The 22,774-nt window shown below is 40.2% G+C and overlaps 1 protein-coding gene and 1 long non-coding RNA gene across 2 annotated transcripts; both read right to left on the bottom strand.

Annotated features, from left to right (window-relative positions):
* Positions 1-727: 727 nt before the first annotated feature.
* reep5 (receptor accessory protein 5) lies at positions 728-12,452 on the bottom strand. The gene is made up of 5 exons (XM_004564579.4): positions 12,238-12,452; positions 11,860-11,953; positions 6,929-7,067; positions 3,920-4,088; positions 728-2,859 (listed from the first exon to the last, which is right to left on the bottom strand). Exons 1-5 carry the CDS (start codon positions 12,353-12,355, stop codon positions 2,810-2,812), a joined length of 570 nt encoding a protein of 189 aa, XP_004564636.1. The 5' UTR covers positions 12,356-12,452; the 3' UTR covers positions 728-2,809.
* A 5,972-nt stretch (positions 12,453-18,424) lies between these two features.
* Positions 18,425-21,280, bottom strand: LOC143419732 (uncharacterized). The gene is made up of 3 exons (XR_013099745.1): positions 21,156-21,280; positions 18,684-18,822; positions 18,425-18,591 (listed from the first exon to the last, which is right to left on the bottom strand). It is a non-coding gene; the product is annotated as an uncharacterized LOC143419732 (long non-coding RNA).
* Between the last annotated feature and the right edge of the window lie 1,494 nt (positions 21,281-22,774).

The following is a 22,774-nucleotide window of genomic DNA, read 5'->3' as shown; positions in this document are numbered from 1 at the left end:
TGTTTACTATGTTTAAAGATCTTTTAGAGTGCAGCTCTCTGTGTTTTGACCAGGCCACATGTCTCCTGTCACCTAAAAGTACAGAAATTTTAAAACCTTCTAGTAAACAGGGTCCCAGGGTAACTAATCTCAGCAAACCTTATTGCAGTGGCACATGTTGCTATGGTAAATGGACTGATTCCTATATAGCGCTTTTCTACTCTCCTGGAGCACTCAAAGCACTTTATACAACATGCCACACTCACCCATTCAGCACTTTCTTCTATGCTTTTCAGTGCTTCCTAGCTAATATTTGCTTCGATGGATGCATCAGAAAGCACACTGGTATCTTATTGAAGCATCAAACCACTAACCTTCGATCAGTAGATGACCTGCTCTACCTCCTGAGCTACAGCCAGGAGAGGAGTCAAACTTAGAGGAATCTTAGAGGAGTTGAACTACCTTTGCAACCTGTAGGGTCCAAGTCTCGCCTCATGCTACAAGTAGTGACCCGGACTCTGGACTTCTACACAAAAGCAAAACTAGTGAAAAACAGAAAACAGGTAAAAAGTCAGTGGCCTGTAACACCATTCCTGTTTTGGGGGTTGTTTCATTGTTCTACCTGTAGTGCACCTATTGTTAATTTCATTAACATCAAAACAGCTGAAACTGAATAACAACCCCTTCTGCACCTTAACTGACCAGCTAAATAACCAAGAAGTTTAATTGACTTGAAGCTACACTCTGATTAATTCAATTCAGTTTTATTTATACAGCGCCAAATCACAAAAGCAGTCACCTTGAGGTGCTTTATATTGTAAGGTAGACCTTACAATAATACATACAGAGAGAAAAAACAACAATCATAAGACCCCTCTATGAGCAAGCACTTCAGCGACAGTGGGAAGGAAAAACTCCCTTTTAACAGGAAGAAACTTCCAGCAGAACCCGGCTCAGGGAGGGGCGGAGCCATCTGCTGCAACCAGTTGGGGTGAGAGAAGGAAGATGGGATAAAAGACATGCTTTGCAAGAGAGCCAGAGATTAATAACAAGCATGATTCAATGCAGAGGAGTCTATCAACACATTTTGAGTGAGAAGGGTGAATGATGAAGAAATACTAAATGTATCCTCCAGCAGAGCAAAAAACCCATTGCAGCATAACTAAGAGAGGATTCAGGGTGACCTGATCCAGCTCCAACTATATGCTTTAGCAAAAAGGAAAGTTTTAAGCCTAATCTTAAAAGTAAAGATGGTGTCTGTCTCCCGAATCCAAACTGGAAGCTGGTTCCACAGAAGAGGGGCCTGAAAACTGAAGGCTCTGCCTCCCATTCTACTTTTAAATACTCCAGGAACAACAAGTAAGCCTGCAGTGTGAGAGTGAAGTGCTCTAATGTGGTGATATGGTACTACAAGGTCATTAAGATACAATGGGAACTAGTTTCTCAGTGTGGATATGGAACAAATGGAAGAAGTAGTCGTAAATCTTTGTTTAATATGTGCACTGGACATATCCTGGTCAGAAATGACTCCAAGCATTACTGGAGGCCAAGGTAATGCCATCCAGAGTAAAAATCCAGTTAGATACCATATTTCTAAGATTTTCAGGGCCGAGTACAATAACCTCTGTTTTATCTAAATTTAGAAGCAGAACATTTAGAGGCCATCCAGGTCTTTATGTCTTTAAGACATTCCTGCAGTTTAACTAATTGGTGTGTGTTATCTGGCTTCATGGATAGATAAAGCTGTGTGTCATCTGCATAGGAGTGAAAATGTACACAATGCCTTCTGTTGATACTGCCTAAGGCAAGCATGTATAATGTAAACAGAATTGGTCCTAGCACTGAACCACGTGGAACTCCATAATTAACCTCAGTGTGTGAAGAGGACTCTCCATTTACATGCACAAACTGGAGTCTATTACTCACTCTAATAGGATATTTTGGTCAACAGTATTGTTGTATTTTTACATCCCTGTACAGTGACAGCTAAAAACACACTAGTAAATGAACTGGTTCTTATATAGCAGTTTTCTAGTCTAACTGAGACCTTAATAAAGCATTTACAGAACCTGTCCTCATTCACCCCCATTTATACAAGCACTTTTTTCCCTCTATGCGTTTCCTACATAAGTGCTCTTTATCAGAGTATAAAGCAACCTAGGGTTACTGTCTTGCCCAAGGATATTTGGCATACAGGCTGGAGCAGACAGGGATCAAACCAACAACCTTCCAATTATTAGGTGACCTGTTCAACCTCCTCACATCCCAGCTGGATTTACACTATATATAAGGCCAGACCGAAAGTGAATAGTTTTAACCTTCTTTTTTTTTTCAAAACATTTCATTAAGGGGATATAAAACACACAATTTGTTCCATTTGAAGTCTCTTACTAGTTAACTTAACATCTTTTCAATGAGCTGATCAAACTGGCACCAAATATTACTTAGGCAGCGATAAAGGAAAAACAAAAGAACAGCAAAGTACATGAGTTGTCAGTAAGACCTGAGTCATATCAACTCCTCAACAGCAAACTGAATAATCTCCATCAAATCTGTTGTACGATCATTAACATTAGGAAATGGTTTTAGTAAAGTAGTTTTTATTTGGTTCAAGAAGCATACCAGGACTACCATACAGTTAAACTGAGAGCCTTCCAGAAAAACCAAACAAAACATGGAGCGGCTTTGACTGCTACAGTTTTACATTTAATATCACAGGCATGAAGCTTACAGATGTGTTCTGAATAGGTGCTGTAAAAACTGACATTTTCAAGGCAAAATTTCTTCAATGAGTCAGCTACAGAGCTGGCACTGTGGACAGACTTCATTCTTAGGAGCTCTTCTTCTCCTCAAATATGAGGTTTGCTGTGGCTTTCTTAGCTGTGGACAAATCACAAACAAATACAAAGATACTGTCAGTGAAACGTAGTACATCAGCACTGCAGATGTTTGACTTTAGAAACCTGCAAAATGGAATCCAAGATCAACTTAATTTTAATTTACAACTACAAAATATTACGGAGCCCCCCAGGGGACATGGGAGAAAAAAAAAATTAGGGAGGAAAAAAAAAAAAATTAGGGAGGAAAAAAAAAATTAAGACGGACTTTTTGCGAGCGCTCGCAAAAGTATTGCGAGATCTCGCAATAAGTATTGCGAGCGCTTGCAAAAGTATTGCGAGATCTCGCAAAAGTCCGTCTTAATTTTTTTTTTTCTCCCTAATTTTTTTTTTTTCCTCCGTAAATTTCTTTTTCTCCCATGTCCCCTGGGGGGCTCCGTAAAAATATAAACATGTCTAATATGAAACTATTTTAAATTATGGCCCACCCCTAGTTTTGGGGATTTGGACCTTGTTGTGCTGTTGTTGTGTACGTTTGGTACAGTGGATGATATGTGAAAATCTCCTGTATTTTTTACTGAAAATGTTTCAATCCTTTTTTTCTGTTTTTGGTTGACTTTATTATTGCCATTTTTTTTTAAATAACTGAAATGTATACAAATTCACAAAATTACTCCCAAGCTAGAGAAAGAACTCAAGTTGGAGTATTGTCTGAGGTTTGCTGTTCTTACATTTAGCACACAACATGTTTCACTTCAGGGATGCTTAGTAGCTGCCTATCCAGGCAATGTGGGAAGCAGGACACATGTTTCTTCCCTCTCGTAAGAGGGAGACCATTATCTGCATTACACTCACATGAATACAAAGTGGTCTCTGCTAGGAGGTTTAAGTCTGTTTAATATCTAAGGAGCTTGAAAAGAAAGGCCAGTAGACTTTTTGAGTTTCTTGAAGACGTTTCACCTCTTATCCAAGCTTAGCTAGCTGAATGTGAGCAGCTACAGTTAAATCTCTTGAAGGCAATTTTTCATTGCATCTTAAATAGGATCTGATATATCATTTAGGCTCTTTTAGCAAACACTACACAATTATGATGATTTAGTCACCCTCATCCTTGAACTTGTCTGCAGCTTCTGACGCCTTGTCCTTGATGTTATTCACTACATCATCAATCTTGGCCTCGTTCTTGAGGAAGAATGGTCGAATGATGCGGTTATATATCTGCACCGATCCATTAGAAGGAGTTGGAGCCATACACCACACCAAGAAGGCACACTGGGGAAAAAAAAACAAAATTTCTCTCAAAAAATTAAAACAGGTATAGAATTTGGCACTAAACAGAATAATAATAATATAACTTTCAGGCATTATGACCACCTGCCTAAATTGCTGGTCCCCCTTTTGCTGCCAAACCGGCCCTGAGTCATTGAGGCATGGACTCCACTAGACCCCTGTAATGATTTTGTTGTATCTGGCAGTATGATATTAGTAACAGAACTTTTAAGTCGTGTAGGTTGGGAGGTGGGGCCTACATGGATCGGGCTCGTTTACACATTACATTCTACAGATGCCCGACAGGATGAGGGGAATTTTGAATCCAGGTCAGCACCTCAAAGTCATTGTTGTGCTCCCAACCATTTCTGCTTTGTTGCAGTGTACATTATCCTGCTGAAAGAGGCCCACCCATCAGGGACTACCGTTTCAATTAAAGGATGCACACGGTCTCGTACAATGCTTAGGTAGGTGATATGTGTCATGGTAACATTCACATGGATTTCGGGACTCAAGGATTCCCAGCAGGGAATTGCCCAAAGGATCATACCGTCTCTGTCAACTTGACTTCTTCCCTTAGTGCATACTGGTGCCAGGTGTTCCCCAGGTAAGCAACACACACACACACACACACACACACACACACACACACACACACACACACACACACACACACACACACACACACACACACACACACACACACACACACACACACTAGGCCATCCACGTGATGTAAAAGAAAATACGATTTTTCAGGCCAAATCACCTTCTTACATTGCTCTGTGGTCCAGTTATGATGCTCACATCCCTAGCGGAAAACATTCAACATGACCCTGACTGGTCTGTGGCTTTGCAGCCCGATGCACAACAAACTGCGATGCACAGTATCCTGACAGCTTTCTATCATAACCAGCATTTTTTCCCTCTCCTATCATGACCAGCATTAATAGCAATTTCAGGTACAGAAACTCATCTGTTGCATTAGACCACATGGGCCAGCCTTTACACGTGCATGAATGAGCCTTGGATGCTCGTGACCAATGTTCCCTCTAAGCTGCGCGCGTGTGCAATTGCGCACTGCTGGCACGGTCGCTGCGCACAGAAAATCTGCGTTGGGCACAAAAAAAAATCTAACCTGAATTGAAATTAAAATTAATACTTTAAGAATTCTTTTTTGCAGTGTTAGTCAATAAGCTACTGGCTGCTCCCGTATGGAATTAGCACGATGTCACCTTATCCCATAGTCCAGCCAATAATGCGATTCACATTCGTATATACGCAGCTAATCAACGTCATTGACAGTCTATGACAGCGTCCTTATGTGCCGACACCGGTGTTTTAGCTAGCAAAGCAGCGTGGCTGATGTGGAGTGAAGCCACTTAATGACAACGTGTACAACCACTGGAGATGTGAGCAGGACAGACGGAACAATTGACGGAAAAAGTGTGGACTTTATACCAGTTTTTAAATTGTGTTGATAAAACCAGAGTTATAATAAAAATGTATCTGCAATGTTTGGTTTTCTTCCTGAATACTATCGTTGTTTATATTTACTGCGGGAAGAAACGGTAAAAACTGCATTTTATAAGGAAAACACTCAAAAGCATTCTCCGCCTGTGAGCAAAGACAAAACCAGAAAACCCCACCCTTTCTTATTGGTCGAAAAATGTACCATATCTACCAATCAAAAAATGATATGGCAACAAGGCATTTAATTGTTTAGGAAGGGGGGAAGTTTTAGGAGTAGAGCGGTGTTTTGAGATGTGAGAGATTTGCGACGTTTAGCGCAAATCTTGTGTAGTTAGTGTGTAGTGTAGTCGATAGTTTTGTTGTGTGTGTCAGAACAATGAGGCGACTGCTGAATGTTACAGGTGTTACAGCAGTGATACATCTCCTGTTGTCAGGCCTGCAGGTACCAGGCTGTTGTTCTCCTTCATCTCATAGTGGACAGAAATTATTTTTTTGGACTGACACAAATAATTTGTGTGGCATCAGATTTGATGCAGAACAGCTGATTGTTCTGTAAATAGTTTGAAATGTTTGTTTAAAAAAACGCCTTGGCTGCATTTTAAGGTAAACAGCTGCAAAAAAACTTTGTTGTTTGCAAAACTCAGTTACTTTTTTGAAGAAGTAACTATATCATTAACTGCCCAACATTGGTCATTATATACTGTATTTTGCTGACAGAGAGTTACAGGACTCTCTCCCAGACCACAGACTCAGACTCATAATACAAGTCAGAGCTTTATAAAAATAATATTAAAAAAAAAAAAGAAAGTTGTGTTTTCAAAAAATACTACACAGGTCACGAACAAGATTTATTTAAATTTTCATTGTAAGTGGGCTAAAGCAGTTAATTAAAAGTAGTCTAACATAAATGTAAATGCTGTAATTTGATTATTTTAATAAACCATGTAACTTGGATGGATTTGATGCTGGCGTGACCACAGTGCACACGTCTGCTGTTGCTCACAGTGGTCCAAGGGACCGCTCAGGGAGTTTGTGTGTTCGCTCAGACACATGAAAAATTAGAGGAAACATTGCTCATGACCCTGTTGCTGGTTCACTACTGTTCTGTCCTTGAACCATTTCTGATTGACACTGACAACTGCAGACTGGGAACATCCTACAAGAGCTGCAGTTTTGTAGATACACAGACATCACAATTTGGCCTTTGTCAAACTCGCTCAAATCCTTGTAACAGATCAACTTCAAGGGCAAAATTTTTATTTGCTCCCAAGAGATTCTCCGTGTTATTTACTTCACCTGTCAGTGGTCAAAATGTAATGCCTTATCAATGTAAGTGCCAGGAGGACAGGCACAGAGACCAACTGGATTACCTTTCCAATATAGTAGAATGGGAACCAGGAAAGGAAGATGTCAGCAAAAAACTCTGCCACACTGAAGACTCCATACACCACCCAGTAGGTCAGCCACTTAGTATCATCATCTTTGGTGGCACTTTCAATGGCCTTAATCCTGGGAAGAACAAAGACATGTTTGGTACTTCTTTTACACATACCTGTAAGCACTGTTCTGTAAGGACCATGAATGTGCACATGGATCAAGCTCATATCTCGCTTTCAATATGCAGCATGTATTGATGTATTCAAGCATCAATAATAAATTGAACAGACAATACCACCTTGTGAATGCATAGGATGAATACACAGAAATCGGCCTGTTAATCAATGGCTCATGAATTTTCATTTTCCTCCAGTAGTACCAACACATCCATTATATGTCATTAATACTTAAACTCACTTAGTCTATATGGCCATTTGGTGAAAACGTGCATGTTGAGGTGTTCACAGAATACATCACAACAACATTTATACACACCATTAAGAATTTATCACACAAATGAGGGGTTTATAAATCTTACAGCAGTGGTTTGATTTATTTGTGTGACTACAAGGCACACAGACCATGCCATGCCTTCCAATATTACAGCCATACTCGTCATTTTCATGGGAGACTAATGTTACAATCAGTTTAACTCATATGTGAAAAGGGTCAACTCTGAAACAAGTTGTTTTTTTTTATTCTATTATTGAAAAGCACCAGAACTCTACAGTGATGAAACAGAAGCTACAACATTTTGATCATGCTGTTGATACAGATTTTGTCTAATTTAGACATTTCGTTGCCATTTAAAATTATTAAAATGAAGCACAGCTACCATGCTCCACTTGCAAGGTGTCGCCTGGGATTCACAGTATTCACAGTAGTGGACAGCCTGAACTACAGCCTTTTCCAATTCTCATCCTAGCTAATCAAGCAACCAACCAAACTTTTTTAACTCTGCTGCTCAACCCACAAATGCATTTTCCTTACAAATGTAGTACTATTTAAGGGGGGAATAGACAGGATTTCCAACACCACAAGATTTATTGCAACAAACAGAAACACTGTTACACAACTAAGAAATAATCACGCAAACACCCAGGCAACCATGTTGCAAGTAATGGCTTAACTTTTAAAGAGCTGCTAGCTCTAGAGATTTCAGTTTAGTTTCGAAAGGATGAGTCATTTCAAATAAGATTTACAAAATCAGGATAAAATAACCTGTTATAAACAGAGTTACAGTGAAGATAACATATGTTTGTACAAATAAACCTATGCAGATTATTAGCTCCACTCTGAGCTTATTGTTTAACATTATTACTCTTTTCTTCTCTTGTACCAAATAATGTAACACCCATACTTTTGACTTGAGAAAATACTGATATCTTAAGATTAATAAAATGTATCAAATGTTGAGGACAATTCTGGTTACTTTCTATCAAGCTGTTTCTCAAAAAACTTGAGACAAGAAAAACATTCATAGTGACGGCAGCAGGCCAACATGTGACACTATGCTGACTGCATGTAGTATTAGCCCTGAGATTTTACTAGATAATATCACAATGATAAGAACTGTTTTAAAACTTTTGATGACAAAATTTTTTAAATGCTTTCTTTGTAAGTCACAGGGGAAATCCACTAACTTTATAGATGAAGTTCAGTTTACAATTAATAGATGATAAATCTGTGTAGGTTCTCAGTCATCCAGATCATGGTAATCTTTCAGTTCCCAGAACTGATGAAGCTTCAGAACTGAAGAGTCTTGGATGAGAGCTGAAGCTTCTTCAAGAATCTCAAAGTAGTCCAGTCGCTTTTCTTTCCAACTGCCTTAGATTAGTAGCCCGTTAAACATTTTTGTAACTCTGTGCAAGAATTGCTATAAAAAAGGCAAAACCTTACATCGCTGATACCCCGTTATGATGAATTATTTCCATGGGTCAAATGAAAATAGATCATCTATATCTATCTAGCAATGTTCCCCTGTGTTAGCAGATGTTAAACCAAAAAGCTAGAAGCCAGGGGCTAATTAAGGGCTAACTACGGCAATAATTGATAAAAAGTCACCTCACATTAAAGAAAGTTCCTGGTTCAAAACTGGGCCTGTCTCAGTGTTGGGCCTGTGATGGACTGGTACCTTGCCTCTTATCCCATAACAGCTAAGACAGACTGCAGCTCCCTGTGACCCCAAATTGGATAAATGTTGGGACGTTGACAATGCATCTCCAGCCAAAACCCTTTTTTTAAATTCTTTCTTCATGACATGGCAGCATCTCCTTATAATTTCCTTAAATAACAGCACAAATTAGAAAATGGTCAGTATTCATTTTACTTCCTAAAAGAGAGAAGTAAAGTTTTTGGTAGCTATAATTTGGTAAATTGCAGCCAGATAACTCATACTATTTGGTGGAGTGCAGTAAATTAAAGGTTGACAAAGCCAAAGTAGGTGGTGCAGACAGATAGAAGTATTACATTTCTGTACAGGCAGCAAATTGGCTTGTTTAACATTCAGCTATTTCTAGCCATCTGTAATTATTTACAGAAAATACATGGATAAATATATTTCAGTCTAATCGAATAAACAGGTACCATTTAAAAAAAAAGAAAATTAAAAAAAAATCTTCCATACAAACATCCTCATAAATCCAAAATCAGGTGTGTATGTTATCTTTTTTTTTTTTGCTAGGTTTTTACTTGTTCAGACTTCTGATTGAGTTATGAGCAGCACCTACTTTTTTCTGTAAAACGTAATATTTTGATTTATCCTTTACATTTCTTTAAACCTGGGCCACCCATTTCTTTATATTTGCATAGTAGAGGCCAGACTTCCACTGTAACGCTCTTATTTCTTTAAAGTGCTCCATAGGTCTTTCAAGTGTCCTGAATTGGTATGGAGAAGGTGAGCAAAGGGTTACAACAGAGTGGAAACTGATTGTTCCAGGCTTCTTTTCAGCCATTGTTGTTGGGGATCTATTCAAAATGTCCTAAATACTTTTAACGATTCCTCCAAAGAGAACCGAGTACTGTGTCAATATCACAGCCGGGCACATGCAGTGATTTGGGGGCTGGAAGCTGCTGGCCTTCGCTGAGGGATGGAAATCTGTTTGTCACCTTATGTGTGACAAAAGAATCCCCTGTAATTACACTGATGATAGAGCTATATAAGATTTTCCCCCTTAAAATTACTATAGCGTTTTGTCTGAGATGTGCAGGCTTTCAGCATTTTCCCATAAAGCTGCGTGTTTTATTCCCTACATTCAGGCTCAGGGGTCATATGGTGATGTTGCTTTGACTGCATAATCACAATTTTAAAAATAGATATTAGTTGTCAATAATCTGTTGATTGCTTGGTTTAAAAAAATAGTCTGTGTTTGCATTGTCACTCATTAAGAACTGGTTGTCTCCCAATGACACGCTAATTCTCTCCTACCTGTCAGTACCTGGAGATTTGCACCTAAAACTAACTATATAATAATATAATATTATATAATTTTTTATACTGCAGTATTAGATTGGACACTTTTTTGCAACACATTTATATTTTGTTGCATCTCCTGTGTCCCTTTCACAGTGCCAAATTTTTGAAGCAGAGTATTACAATTAATCATAAAAAGTGATGTATTAAGATTAGCAGCAGATGAATCAAGTAACGCCAAAAAATAAGCAGGTTCTGCTATGACTGTTAATTACTTTGGAAAACTAGCACATACATTGCGAATTTCCCCAATACAATACCAAGCTGTGAATGAACGCCCCTCCACACTGGTTTTCCTAAATGCTGCTGCTTCTTCAGTTAATTGCCTCTTTACAGCGAACGACTGTAGCTAGTCTGAAAAGGAAGACTCAAATCAGCAGTAGGGCTGGGTATCGTCACTGATTTCAATAACTGATTTGGTTCCGATTCACAAGGTCCCCATTCGATTCAATTCAATTTAATTTTGACTCAGACAGTCAGAAATATTATATTCTAATCATTTATCAGAACATATCCATATTTTTATATCTATGTGGGCTATAAAAACAAAGCTGACACTTGTGAGACTTAATCAGAAGTCTAAGCATCACAGCAGATGTACTTGTGATCGTGGAATTTCTTTATTAGGGGAGCTACAATATCTAGAGTCGTAACCAGTGAAGATGTAAAATTATTAGCAAGAAAATCGATCTCTGTGGGAGTAGAGTTCAGGTAGCTGCTCTGCACTATGCTGGCACATGGCATTGAAGAAGAGAAGAGTGGATAATTTAAATCCTTAAACTTCATTACAACACTTTTAGAGAAACACCTACTGTGATGAAATCCACTCCCCACTGCTGTGTAATGACTTATTGTAAATTGAAATGTTGTTAGGAAATGATAAGACAAAACTGGTTCTTTTACATTTTGAGATAAGCCAGTTGAGTATAAATAAATTAAATACCATCAATGAATCATTTGTTTACTAATAGGGACTTAGAAGACAAAGACCTATACAGTTTAATAATCCACAGTTCACTGTTTTACTCTTTGGTGCAGTTGTGGATATTATATTGTTCTCCCTTTGTGATTTTTTTAATGCTTAAATTGTTCTTTTTCTTAAAACTAACATTTTTGTAGGTGCTTATGTATTTTATTGTCATTGTTTGTTTGCGGGAAATGATAATTAAAGACTGGTGGAGGGCAAACGCACTCAAAAATTAAAAACTTTGCACAAAAAAGAAGCTTAAATATTAAGTAAGCCTACAGATCTATATCCTTTTGGAGCTTAAGCGCTACAATACCCTAAATAAATCTCACAGGTGTGGTCATCTCGATTAAAGGAGGTTGTCCTTAGCGCTGACATGAACGCAGGCCTTTTTATAGATTCAGTGACTTGAAAGCACAACGACAGGAGCAAATAACAGGCGATTAAGGCCATTTCCAAGTGTTCTGAGAATAACATATACTTACGATATGTAGGCTGGATACAGAAACCCGATGAGGTTACATAGCAGGGAGGCTCCGTATCCAAAGACCAAGTAAACTGCGATTACACCGATGACAGCTGAAACACATCACACCACACATTTGTCAAGATTTTCTTCCCACGAATACATTAACCGGATCATACCTATATACCTATGTTACAACCAGTAACTACATTATGGAGACTACTTTTATAGTATCGAGCTGGTGATGTAAAATAAACACAATTTCTTTTGTTAGCTTATGGCTAAAAGAAAATGCAGCTAAATGTGAGTCTGTCCATCGGGCTTTTATTTCCTTTATCTATGCGTCCCTCAGTGATGCGGACAGCCTCTGCCTCTCTTTCCACCCGTCAACACTCACCGAGAGCAATGTAGGTCCTGCTTACTCCGACTTTTGCTTCCACCTTTGCCAGGGCATCTGTCAGCAGATTCTTTTCATGGAGAAATTTTTCAAACCTTTCTCTGAGCCCCTGCGCCATGGCTGCACTTCCTGCTTAGCGATGATGAATTACGAAACGATCAGAATCAAACTGCGCCACGCCTGTAACCTGACACGCCACTGTTCTCAGACCCACGGGCGTCAAAGTCAGAAGAAGGGATGTGTGGCACATGCATCAGATCATATCCTTCAAAATAAAAGCAATGGCGCTGTAACGCAAACAACCACTTAGTACAAAAAAACAATAATACAGACAACTGCTAGTAGGTCGATGTTTTGTGTGTGTGTGTGTGCTGCGCGTTTAAAATAAAAACAACTGGCACTGTTCACATGCTCTGTTAATTATATGCGGTATAATAATTAATCAAGGATAAAATGTGTATTTCCCACTATTGCATTAGATTTTTTTCTGACAATTGTAGGGAGCATGCAAATTTACTTGAACAGTAAGCGGAAGTAAATGTGGTTACATGTACTAACTGCAGTGAACTTGATGCAGCTGGTAGCAACCAAAAAAAGGATGCGGGTTGATTCCACCAGTCTGTAGTCTTACAGGCATTGCAATAGTGTTATATACTCGGTAGAATGCTCAGAAACCTTTAGTTTATGGATTACAGACTTAGATATACGTCAGATATAGGTTAAGTCAGAAACTGCTGTTGCTACTGAAGAACTACTTAAATTAGAGAAATAGTGCCTAAAACGCTAAAGTCAGGGCGCAAATACAATGGTAACTGCAGCCACACCCTTCCCTGCTTTGATGACATTGCAAAATACGAATAGGGACCTATTCCAAGAAGCATGTTCAACAAATTCTGAATTTTAAAAAATAAACTCAGAGTTGATTAAATCTGAGTTTGGCCAGTCTAGAAAGCTGATCAGTGTTATGTCAGTGAGCTCTCCTTGAGGTTGTATGGTCTCCTTGAGGTTAGCGATTGTGTGACTAGAGAAAGACATCCATCATCAACAGAACTCCATTGTCCGATTCACCAAGGCAAGGGGTGAATAAAGACTAGTGCATCCATTTTAATCCAATAGACACATGAATATTAAAATCTGCTAATGTGGGCCTTTTGATAACAGCAACTTTTAAAAAGTTATTTAGTATACTTCATAGTAAAATTAATAAATAAAATGTCCAAAATTATACCAAAAGGTTGAAGTCACAGAATGATACTCAAATAAACCATCAGTGCAATTTGAGTTATTGTGTGCTGCTGTTTTTTATATTAAGCAGAATGAGTAACGTCAAGAAAAAGAAATTGAAATCCTGAGGACATATTTATTTAGAAGAGAGTATGGAGACGGTCCCAAATTTTGCCAGCCCTTGCTTTTAGTTTCTGCTTTTATTGTTCCATAATGGCTCCTTTTAAATTGGGTGCCCTCTTACTAGTCTTTTTGATGCTCACCACTTCTTCACCTTTTCTGCTCTTTTGGAAGGCTGGACAGGTAACTGTGGGTGCCCTGTATACATGCGTCGCACTTTTCTCCTCTCCTCCTCACCCTTATCTTCCCTGCTTAGCCTCTATGTCCTTGTCTTGTCTCGTGTGCATTACTTTCCCTGGAACAGCCTCCCACTGTCGTTCTCTAAAACCTAAAAGAGAATTATGGATTTGATCAACTGGTCTCTGAATGCTATTGACACCCTTTTCTCAACGAGAAGTCTGGGCTCGGGAGAGCCTGAGTGCCCTGGAGGGACTTTCCCTGCCGGATACACGATGGACAGGTGGCAGAACTGGAGGATCATGTGCCTGGCGGGACTGTCGATCGAGGACGCTGAAGATATCTATCTATTCGGAACCGTGATGACAGGGTTCATGCTGATCGGAGTTGGCTTAGCCCTGGTTTATCGGAGAAATAAGAGAGCGGAACCGGCTGTTCAAACCCCCCCAAGGCTGCCAGCTGGAATCGAAGCGATGGGACGAGGCGCGACCTCTCACAACGAACGTAATATGGTCAACGCCTTGGAGACGCTTACAGCTGCTGTGAAGGCTCAAAGCAACAACATTGAGCGTATGGGGGGATACATCAGAGAGAGGCCTGCTCAAAATGAGACCCTTGAGCGACAGTTGGAAGACATCGCGGAACGGATCACTGCAGTTGTGAGGTCTCAGAATCAAAAGAATGACAACACCATGGAACAGAAGTTTGATACCATCATGGGGAGGCTCGCGGCTCTCCAACGGAGATTGAGAGACCAGTGTCAGAGTGTTAGGGCAGCCTGAAAATTCTCCTGGGCTGCTCGCATGGAAATTTACAAAATCAACATCAACATTGCGGATCCCCATCACGGCGCCAGCTGCAGGCCCAAGGCTGGAGCCGAACAATCACTCCCTGATAACGACTGTGTTACGGCTATTCTTCCCATCCCATGCAAGGACACCTGGATTGGCTGGAGGACTGTTTACTTAGCCTGATAGGCCGAAGGACACTGTCTCAGCTGAACTATGGACACGCACACACATACACTTACACTGATAAGCACTCACTCATCCCCCCTCCCTTTCCAACGCCTTCGATGCTTGTTGCCCCCTGGGAACACGAGGTGGGTCCGGGCACGCGCTGTCGAAGAGCGGGGCGATGTCTTACGTCGCCCCCGGCTTAAAGACGGCGCCGTTGCAGGATGGCTGCTGTGTTGCCTGGGGTTACTCCTCATCCCCTACCCATCCCTGTGGCTTGTCATGTCTTCCACAATGTTGTGCTGTGGACATTTATGTGCTTTTTTGTGCAGAGGAGTTTTTTTGTTTCCTGTTCTCATGCTGTCCTACCATGGAAGCACAGCATGAGTGGAGGTCTCTTTTTTTCCTCTTGTACCTTCCCGTTGTTGTGTACATTTCAGTGTTTTTTTCTGTAACGCTACCGATCTCTGACTTGTAACCCCATGTGATGTCTGTGTTATGTGTGTAAGGTCGGGGGGGGGGGGTTCCCATCTCGCTGCATGGGCAACCTGCTTGTGACAAATAAAGCTTTCATTCATTCTTTTGGTGTCTCATCAACCTGCTGCACTCTTCATCTCCTCTTCTCTCATCTTTCCTGGTTATAATAAGAATGCAATCAGAATTTGCCATTCAAACTCCATCCAAACCTGTGAGTAATTAAATAATGTAAGAAAAATGTTCTGTGTAATATGCACAATACATGATTTTTATTTTTATTTTTTATTTTTGGAAGGACTCCAAAACTTGTCACAACAAAGATGGGAAACAACTCCAACATGCACAAATATTTGATCACACAGCATGCAATTAATTTGCACAAAATGTAATGTCCATTGTAATATCTGCTACTCAGAGATGGTAATGACTCTCAAAGTGGTGCCAATGAGAATGGATAAGAGAACTGATAAGGAATTAAATCAATAAGCAATAGTGATAGTGGAATTGGAATTGCTAAGTGCTTATCAATTCTTATCTCATAGTACTATATCACCCCAATAGATACCTCACTTTCAGACTGATGGCTTACTTGTTGTTCCTAGGATAATTAAAAGCGGAATGGGAGACAGATCTTCAGCTTTGGGGCCTCTCTTCTTTGTAGCTGATTGTTTTTCCCCTGCAGAGAGAAATTACAAAGTTGGAGGGAGCTGCATGCATAAAGCTGACACTAAAAAATTAACAAGCTCTGATAGTAAGCTACAAAGTACAGCAAGCTGCCCATACCTGAGGCCCTGGAAACTGCCAAAAAAGACTCATAGCCTTGGCCATCTGCTTGAAGAGGTATACCAGGGAGCTGGAAGGCAGGAGAAACCAGCTGTGCTCCACAGAACCATCTGAGGTATACTACCATTGTCAGGGGAATGAGAACAGCCCCACCAAAGCTGGAGACGAAACACTACTGGAAGAGTATATGGGAGAAGGACGCAACCCATAACAGTAATGCACACTGACCGAAGAAGCTGACTGTACTCCAAGAGTTCAAATGAACTGAAGCATATATTTTGTAAATTCAGTCAAACAGAATAAAGAACAAACAACAAAAATAGTTATCAAGGACTCAGCAGCCAATTTTTATTGAAAAAAAAAGCCCTTCAAAACAAAGTTCCAAACTAGATTTTTACTTAGATTATCAATCAAATACCTCACTAAATTAAAGCCTTCAGTTAATCCAAAATGCTGTAGCAGGAGTACTGACATGGACTAGAAAGAGAAAGCATATTTCCTTATATTGGCTTCCCTTCATTGGCTCTGTGTTAAATCTAGAATTGAATTCAAAATCCTGCTTTCACTCATGTGTTTAGGCACCTCTCTACATTTAACTGTTAGTTGGTAGTTATTATCTCTGGCTCTCTTCCACAGTGTGTCTTTGTCCTGTCTTCCTTCCCTCAACCCCAACAGTTGTTGTGATTTGCCATTATATAAATAAAATTGAATTGAATTGAATGGCTTGCTAGAGTACTCCCACTCAAATTCAAATTTAATTAGTAGGCATCTATTGGCTGATCACGTAGGTTAATCACACCCCAGGGATCATTACAAAAGGGCAGCTTGACCAGCTGTGGCTGCGTGTTACTCTCTTTTGTTTCGCACTTTCTGTATGTGAATAGAGTGTTTGTAGTGAAAGGCTGGACAGGTAACTGTGGGTACCCTGTATACATGCGACAATATAGTTTCTAGCGACAACTGCTAGAAACTAGTGATAGCCAAATGAAGTTTTCTGAAGCATTGTATCGAGAAAAAAAAGGGTTCATTACTTGAAGCTTTTTAAGAAAATCCTCTTTGGTGACATCTGGTGGCCAAAAATATGAAGTGCACTGCTTCAGTATGATTGGCCACTCTACAGAGCTGGGTGTTCAGCTTCTGTTTAATATCATGTGAGAGTTCAATGAAATATCAGGGTACTTCTGTGTTGCTTTGAACTTCTTTTTGTTTGTGTGGAAAAAATACACATATCAATTTGATTAATAAATAATTTTGACGATTAACATGTTTAATCACGTGCCTTTCTGTGTTTGCGTATGATTTTGTTTTGTTTTTTTTGTCAATAGATAAAATAAAGAAGGCATTATATAGACAACACAATCTTCTGATAGGTTGGGACCAAGTATTTGTGATCACTACAAACTTTAAATACCAAAACATGGTGTAAAAAAACAAACAAAAAACATAGTAAGCAGGTGTTGCTGGAAAGACTAATCGAGTTAGATGTCTTTATTGACCCTACTGTGACTGTGATTGATGTCTCCTTTCAGGAAGCTTCAGCTCCTCCTGGAAGCAGTGCTTATCTTGTTTCACTTGATAGAACTGAGCACCATGCTGTACTTGCTACACCTCCAGGTGCCCAAATCAAGCCCAATGCAGCTCCAGCAACCCTGCCTCGCTTTAAGCTTTTCTTTCAAGAATCCCATGGACCTAGCAGTGATGCAAAACTTGAAGTTTGTTTACAGTAGGAGACACAGGAGAAGGATAAGCTGTGTGAAGCAGATTGTGATCTCTGGCTGCAGATCCATAGGCTTGAGATAGAAGCTGAAAAAGCAGATGTGTTAGCTGATGAGTTTATGCACACAAAAGTACAGTCCCGATTAAAAGCTTAAGATCATTTAATAAAGTGGCAAATTTTTTTTTTATATCTTTCATGGTTGGGTCTTAACAAGGTTCCAAGTAGAGCTTCAGCATGCAACAAGAAGAAATGGGAGTGAGACAAAACATTTTATTGAGCTTGCAATTTATTGAAAACAGGCTGTTTTACAGCTGATCAAAAGTTTAGGACCACACCTCCAGTGCCAGGATGATTGCCATGATATATGCACCAGGGACACCAAACAACCTCTGAAGAAGTGGATGGCACAACACAGAAGAGCTAACTTGTCCGGCCAGGACTCCACAGTCTATTTACACCTACAGGCCATTGGACACTCTTTCAATGTTGAGGATGTACACATCCTGGACAGGGAGGAACGCTGGTTTGAGCACGGAGTCAAGGAGGCCATTTATGTGAAAAGGGAAAGACCATCTCTGAATTGAGGAGGCGTTCATCTTTCACCATCTTACAATGCTGTGATTGCAGCCATTCCCCAATTTTCTGTGAACAGTACTCATGGCCATTGATCAGTGGTCATTGATCATTGGCTGTGTCATAGTCTGCGGTGGCAGGCCGTGGGGGTGTGGGGAAGAAGGACCCAAATGCAGAACTCTTGTGATGAAAGCAGTGCGTTTATTTACAGTGCTGTAAATATTACACAATAAATCCCCATGCACTCCCGTGTTGTGTGTTCTGCTCCCGAAGTCAGTGCTTCATGTTCTCCACTTCTGTGTCCGCACACCCCGTGCTCGCTGCCTCCTGGGGGGTGAGGGGATAACATAGGCAGCTGTCAGGACACTCAACTACAGCAGGCATACACTCACTAAACTTGGCTCACTAGGAAAACTCACATGGAGTTTCACACAACGAGTTTCTCCCCCAACGAGGCTGAGCAGCTGCAGGTGCGTGGCATGAACTTCAGGTTTGGCCAGCCACCTGGCAGGGCCACACCCACCAGGCCTGAAGGTGCCTGTCACCCAGCCTGTCAGCCTTACAAACATGGGAACACATGAACAGCAGCACAGTGCAGCAAAAACACATGTAATATAATATGAGTCCACACTGCTCATGGACCCTGGGTCCCTGGAACTGACCTCACAGCCCATTGTTCATTCCATGGGCTGGTTTCAGTCATTATGCAAATATACTGTTTATAAGATTGGGGAAACCTGCAGTCAGCTGAGACAGAATAAGTCACTTGGATGAGTGACAAAACGTTTTTACCACTGAAAATGCTACGTCCAGATGAACAGTATCAACCTTTTGGGATTCACTTACCTGGATGATTCAGCATGCATCAAGACATTTTACCTTTGTAATAAAATGTTATACTGGAGTTTTGATCTCCTGACATTTTACTGTGATTTAGGGTGTGTATGTGTGTGTGTGTGTGTGTGTTCTTCTTTGCTGGGATTTTTTTGTACCAAAGGAGAATGCACACATGGCACACAGCCCAGATCTTGTGTGGGGGAGAAAAGCCTTCAGTGTTTGGTCTGGATGACTAAGCAAAGTCATCCTTAGTCATCCTGCAGTGTGGCTTGTAGCTGCAAGGGAAGGGTGGAGCAGTGGGTTCAAGGAACAGTATCAGGGGAGGCTTGCTGGCATCCATCACGCTAACCATCAGTGTTAACTGACTTTAACATGCATGATTTAAAAAGAAGTTATATTGAGTATATTGTGATTGACAAGGACAGAGTCATGACGAGAAAAAGTTTCTATGGACTGAGTTAAAAGGAGATCATGCTGAAATAAATATTCAGGAATATGTGAAATGGCAGAGGCCAGAGGTAATGGCGGGACTTGAGACCACTGGCTTAAGCTGTGAAACATGGAAAGTCAGATAGATTTGTAGTGAGGCAGTCAACTTCAATCGGACTGCCGAGGGGCTATTTAATAGCCCCTCAATCTGGACACCATATATGTATGTATATATATATATATTAGGGGTGCAACGATACACAAAATTCACGGTTCGGTTCGGTTCGATACTTTGGTGTCACGGTTCGATATTTTTTCGATACAAAAAAAATGTTCATGCCTTTTTAATTTGTCATTTATTAAAATTATAAATATATATTTTAACTCAAAAGTACAGTTTTTAAATTTAACCCTAACCCTTGTGCGTGTTTTTTATTTTGACAGCGAATGCGCACCTGCGGACCACTTATGTGCAGCCCTGGTTATTTAGCTCGTCATATTGCAGCCACAGAAATTCTTTTGTCCATGAAACCATAAAGCTGCACTTTCTTTTTGCCTTATAGTCTGATTTGTCATAACTTCTCCGTTTTGTGGTAAGCTTTTCTTTGGCTGTCACTTCTTCACCCTGACCTGTCTTATTTGGCTCAGCAGAACTAAAATATATATCTGTCTGTGAAGGTTCTCAGTCATCCAGGTCATCGTAGTCAAATATAAATCCTGCTGCTTTTACACACGCACTCACATAAGCTCAGCGATTCTCTGCGCGATCAACCTCTCACATGTTTAAGCTTGCTGCGGGAGATTTCACTTGTCATGTTTGCATAGTAAGCTAACGATTAATAAGACGATGTCAGAGGAATTGGTGCACAAATTATCATCACTCACAGATCAGTGCTGTCATTGCAAAGTGAAAGCAAAAAAACAAGCGCAAATTCAAACGCGATTTCAATATGTCACATATTGACAGTGGCTCACCGATGCCAATGACATAATTACCCAGCTACATTTCTGAAAGAATGCAAAAGCATTGACATATATTTTTCCTACAATAGCCCGACGGGCAGGGAAGAGATAGATTTTGGTAGCCCGACTGAAAAGATCGCTAGCCCCGGGACGTCGGGCTAGCGATATTGCGAGCCCTGTATCTGATTGAGGAATCACTCATCTTTGGAAAAAGAGAGTTTATTACAGAGAAATGTCTCTTTCCAAAATAAAAGCTATACTATCCGCTTCTTCTGGGCTATATTCTCAGCAGCATATTAAACATATAAGGAGAATCATGTGCTAACAGCTGTCTAAATGACTCGGCTAAAGTTAGTAGCATGCTTGCTTGCTTTTTTTCTGCTTCCACTTGTCTTTGCACTAGGATGATGTCGGCGTAAATGTGCAGTCATATTCGTTGTGTTCCCACTAGTGCTGTCAGCGTTAATCTCGTTGAAATTACCTTAACGCCACAACACGGCAAATCTCCGTTAACGAGCTACCGCCGATCGCCCCGTGCATGGGGCTAGACGGCCAACACGTTAACGAGCTAACTGCGCTAACACACTAGCTCCCACCCATGTAATTGAGCATTGCATGGCACATCCAACATACTGTTTTACTTTAGTGCATGACTCGCTTACCTTCAGGGTCATACGTCACATGAAAACCAAAATAATTCCAAACGCCAGATCTGAATGAGGGTGCGGGAGGTCCATGTTGTAAGGAGAGCTTAACTTCTGTCTCGCTAGCTTGCCCTGCGCTCTTCCTTCTGATGATGCTGTCTGTGTTGAGCGCTCAGTGAATCTGCGTTTGACTACTCCGCCTAGGCTGCACTGTCGAGCCTAGGCGGAGTAGTCGAACGCAGATTCACTGAGCGCTCAACACAGACAGCATCGTCAGAAGGAAAGTTGATAAAATAAATTAAAAATTTTGTAAGAATGGTCCCCGATGCAATGATCGGGGACCATTCTTAATTTCGTTGTTCTCATGACAATGACAATAAAGTTTCTGATGATCTGATGTATTGTTCGATACATATGCGTACCGAACCGAAAGCACTGTATCGAACGGTTCAATATCGATACGAATATCGTTGCACCCCTAATATATATATATATATATATATATATATATATATATATATATATATATATATATATATATATATATATATGAGTAAATATTTCTAAGCATAATGACAATCAACAATATAAACCTGACAGCTTGTGTGGGTCATCAGAAGTGGCCAAGGGCAAAAAGCCTGCTTTTGGTTTATTCGCTCTCTCTGGGCGCCATCTACCGCTCCACCATTGTGCTGGTTTGTTAGGCTATCTTTTGGTTCTTGCATCCTTATTCAACACCTTGCATGTACTTACCCTCGTCCATGCACTACTGATACCTAACACTTTAACAATTTATTGCCTGTTCAATTAAATAAACTGGAAAAAGTGTGTGTGTGGACTCTCCTTTGTTTTTTGCCAACTTGAGCAAACTGGTAACAGTAGGAAACAAACATAGTGACTCCTTTTGTATGCCAATTATTCACACTCACATTCACACCTTTGGACACTTAGAATAACCAATTAACCTAACCCCATTAATTCCATGTCTGTGTAAGGAAGCCAGATTTACCTTTTGGAATGTTTTATAAAGTAAAAAGCAAAGGTTGCATGCTTGTATTGTCTGGTCTCCTTACCCGAAGTGGAAACTGCTCTGACCTGGTTCCTTTCTCATCCTGCATTGAATCATATCTGTTATTAACCTCTGTCTCTCTTCCTCAGCATGTCTTTTATCCTGTCTTCCTTCTCTCACCCCAACCGGTCACAGCAGATGGCCCCGCCCCTTCCTGAGCCTGGTTTCTTCCTGTTAAAAGGGAGTTTTTCCTTCCCACTGTCGCCAAAGTGCTTGCTCATAGGGGGTCATATGATTGTTGGGTTTTTCTCTGTACCTATGAAGCGCCTTGAGGCGACTTTTGTTGTGATTTGACGCTATATAAATAAAATTGAATTGAATTGAATTTCTCTCCAACTGATCTAAAATCTGTAGCTTATCTTCAGTTTGTTTAGAATGCAGCAACTAAGGTCTATTGTCACCATTCTTGTTGACCTTTGTTGAAATTCAGAATTGAATTTAAAATTCTTTTAATTACAACTAATGTCCTGCTAATATAACTGTTCTGTTATGATCCTATTTCTCTTTAGAGGCATCCATACTTTAGCACCTTCATCAAAAAGGCAATAGTCTTTTTAGTGAAACTCAA

This window comes from Maylandia zebra, linkage group LG7, assembly GCF_041146795.1.
Source record: "Maylandia zebra isolate NMK-2024a linkage group LG7, Mzebra_GT3a, whole genome shotgun sequence".
Taxonomy (NCBI): domain Eukaryota; kingdom Metazoa; phylum Chordata; class Actinopteri; order Cichliformes; family Cichlidae; genus Maylandia; species Maylandia zebra.
This window is presented reverse-complemented; position numbering and strand designations above follow the sequence as displayed.

What these genes read in the sequence shown, in the direction of transcription:
- reep5 (XM_004564579.4), bottom strand. Translation starts at nt 12,355, where the DNA reads ATGGCGCAGGGGCTCAGAGAAAGGTTTGAAAAATTTCTCCATGAAAAG. An exon ending in CTGTATCCAGCCTACATATC is followed by an intron (nt 7,068 to 11,859) that starts GTAAGTATATGT and finishes TGTTCTTCCCAG; the next exon opens with GATTAAGGCCATTGAAAGTG. An exon ending in CATTCTACTATATTGGAAAG is followed by an intron (nt 4,089 to 6,928) that starts GTAATCCAGTTG and finishes TTTTTTCCCCAG; the next exon opens with TGTGCCTTCTTGGTGTGGTG.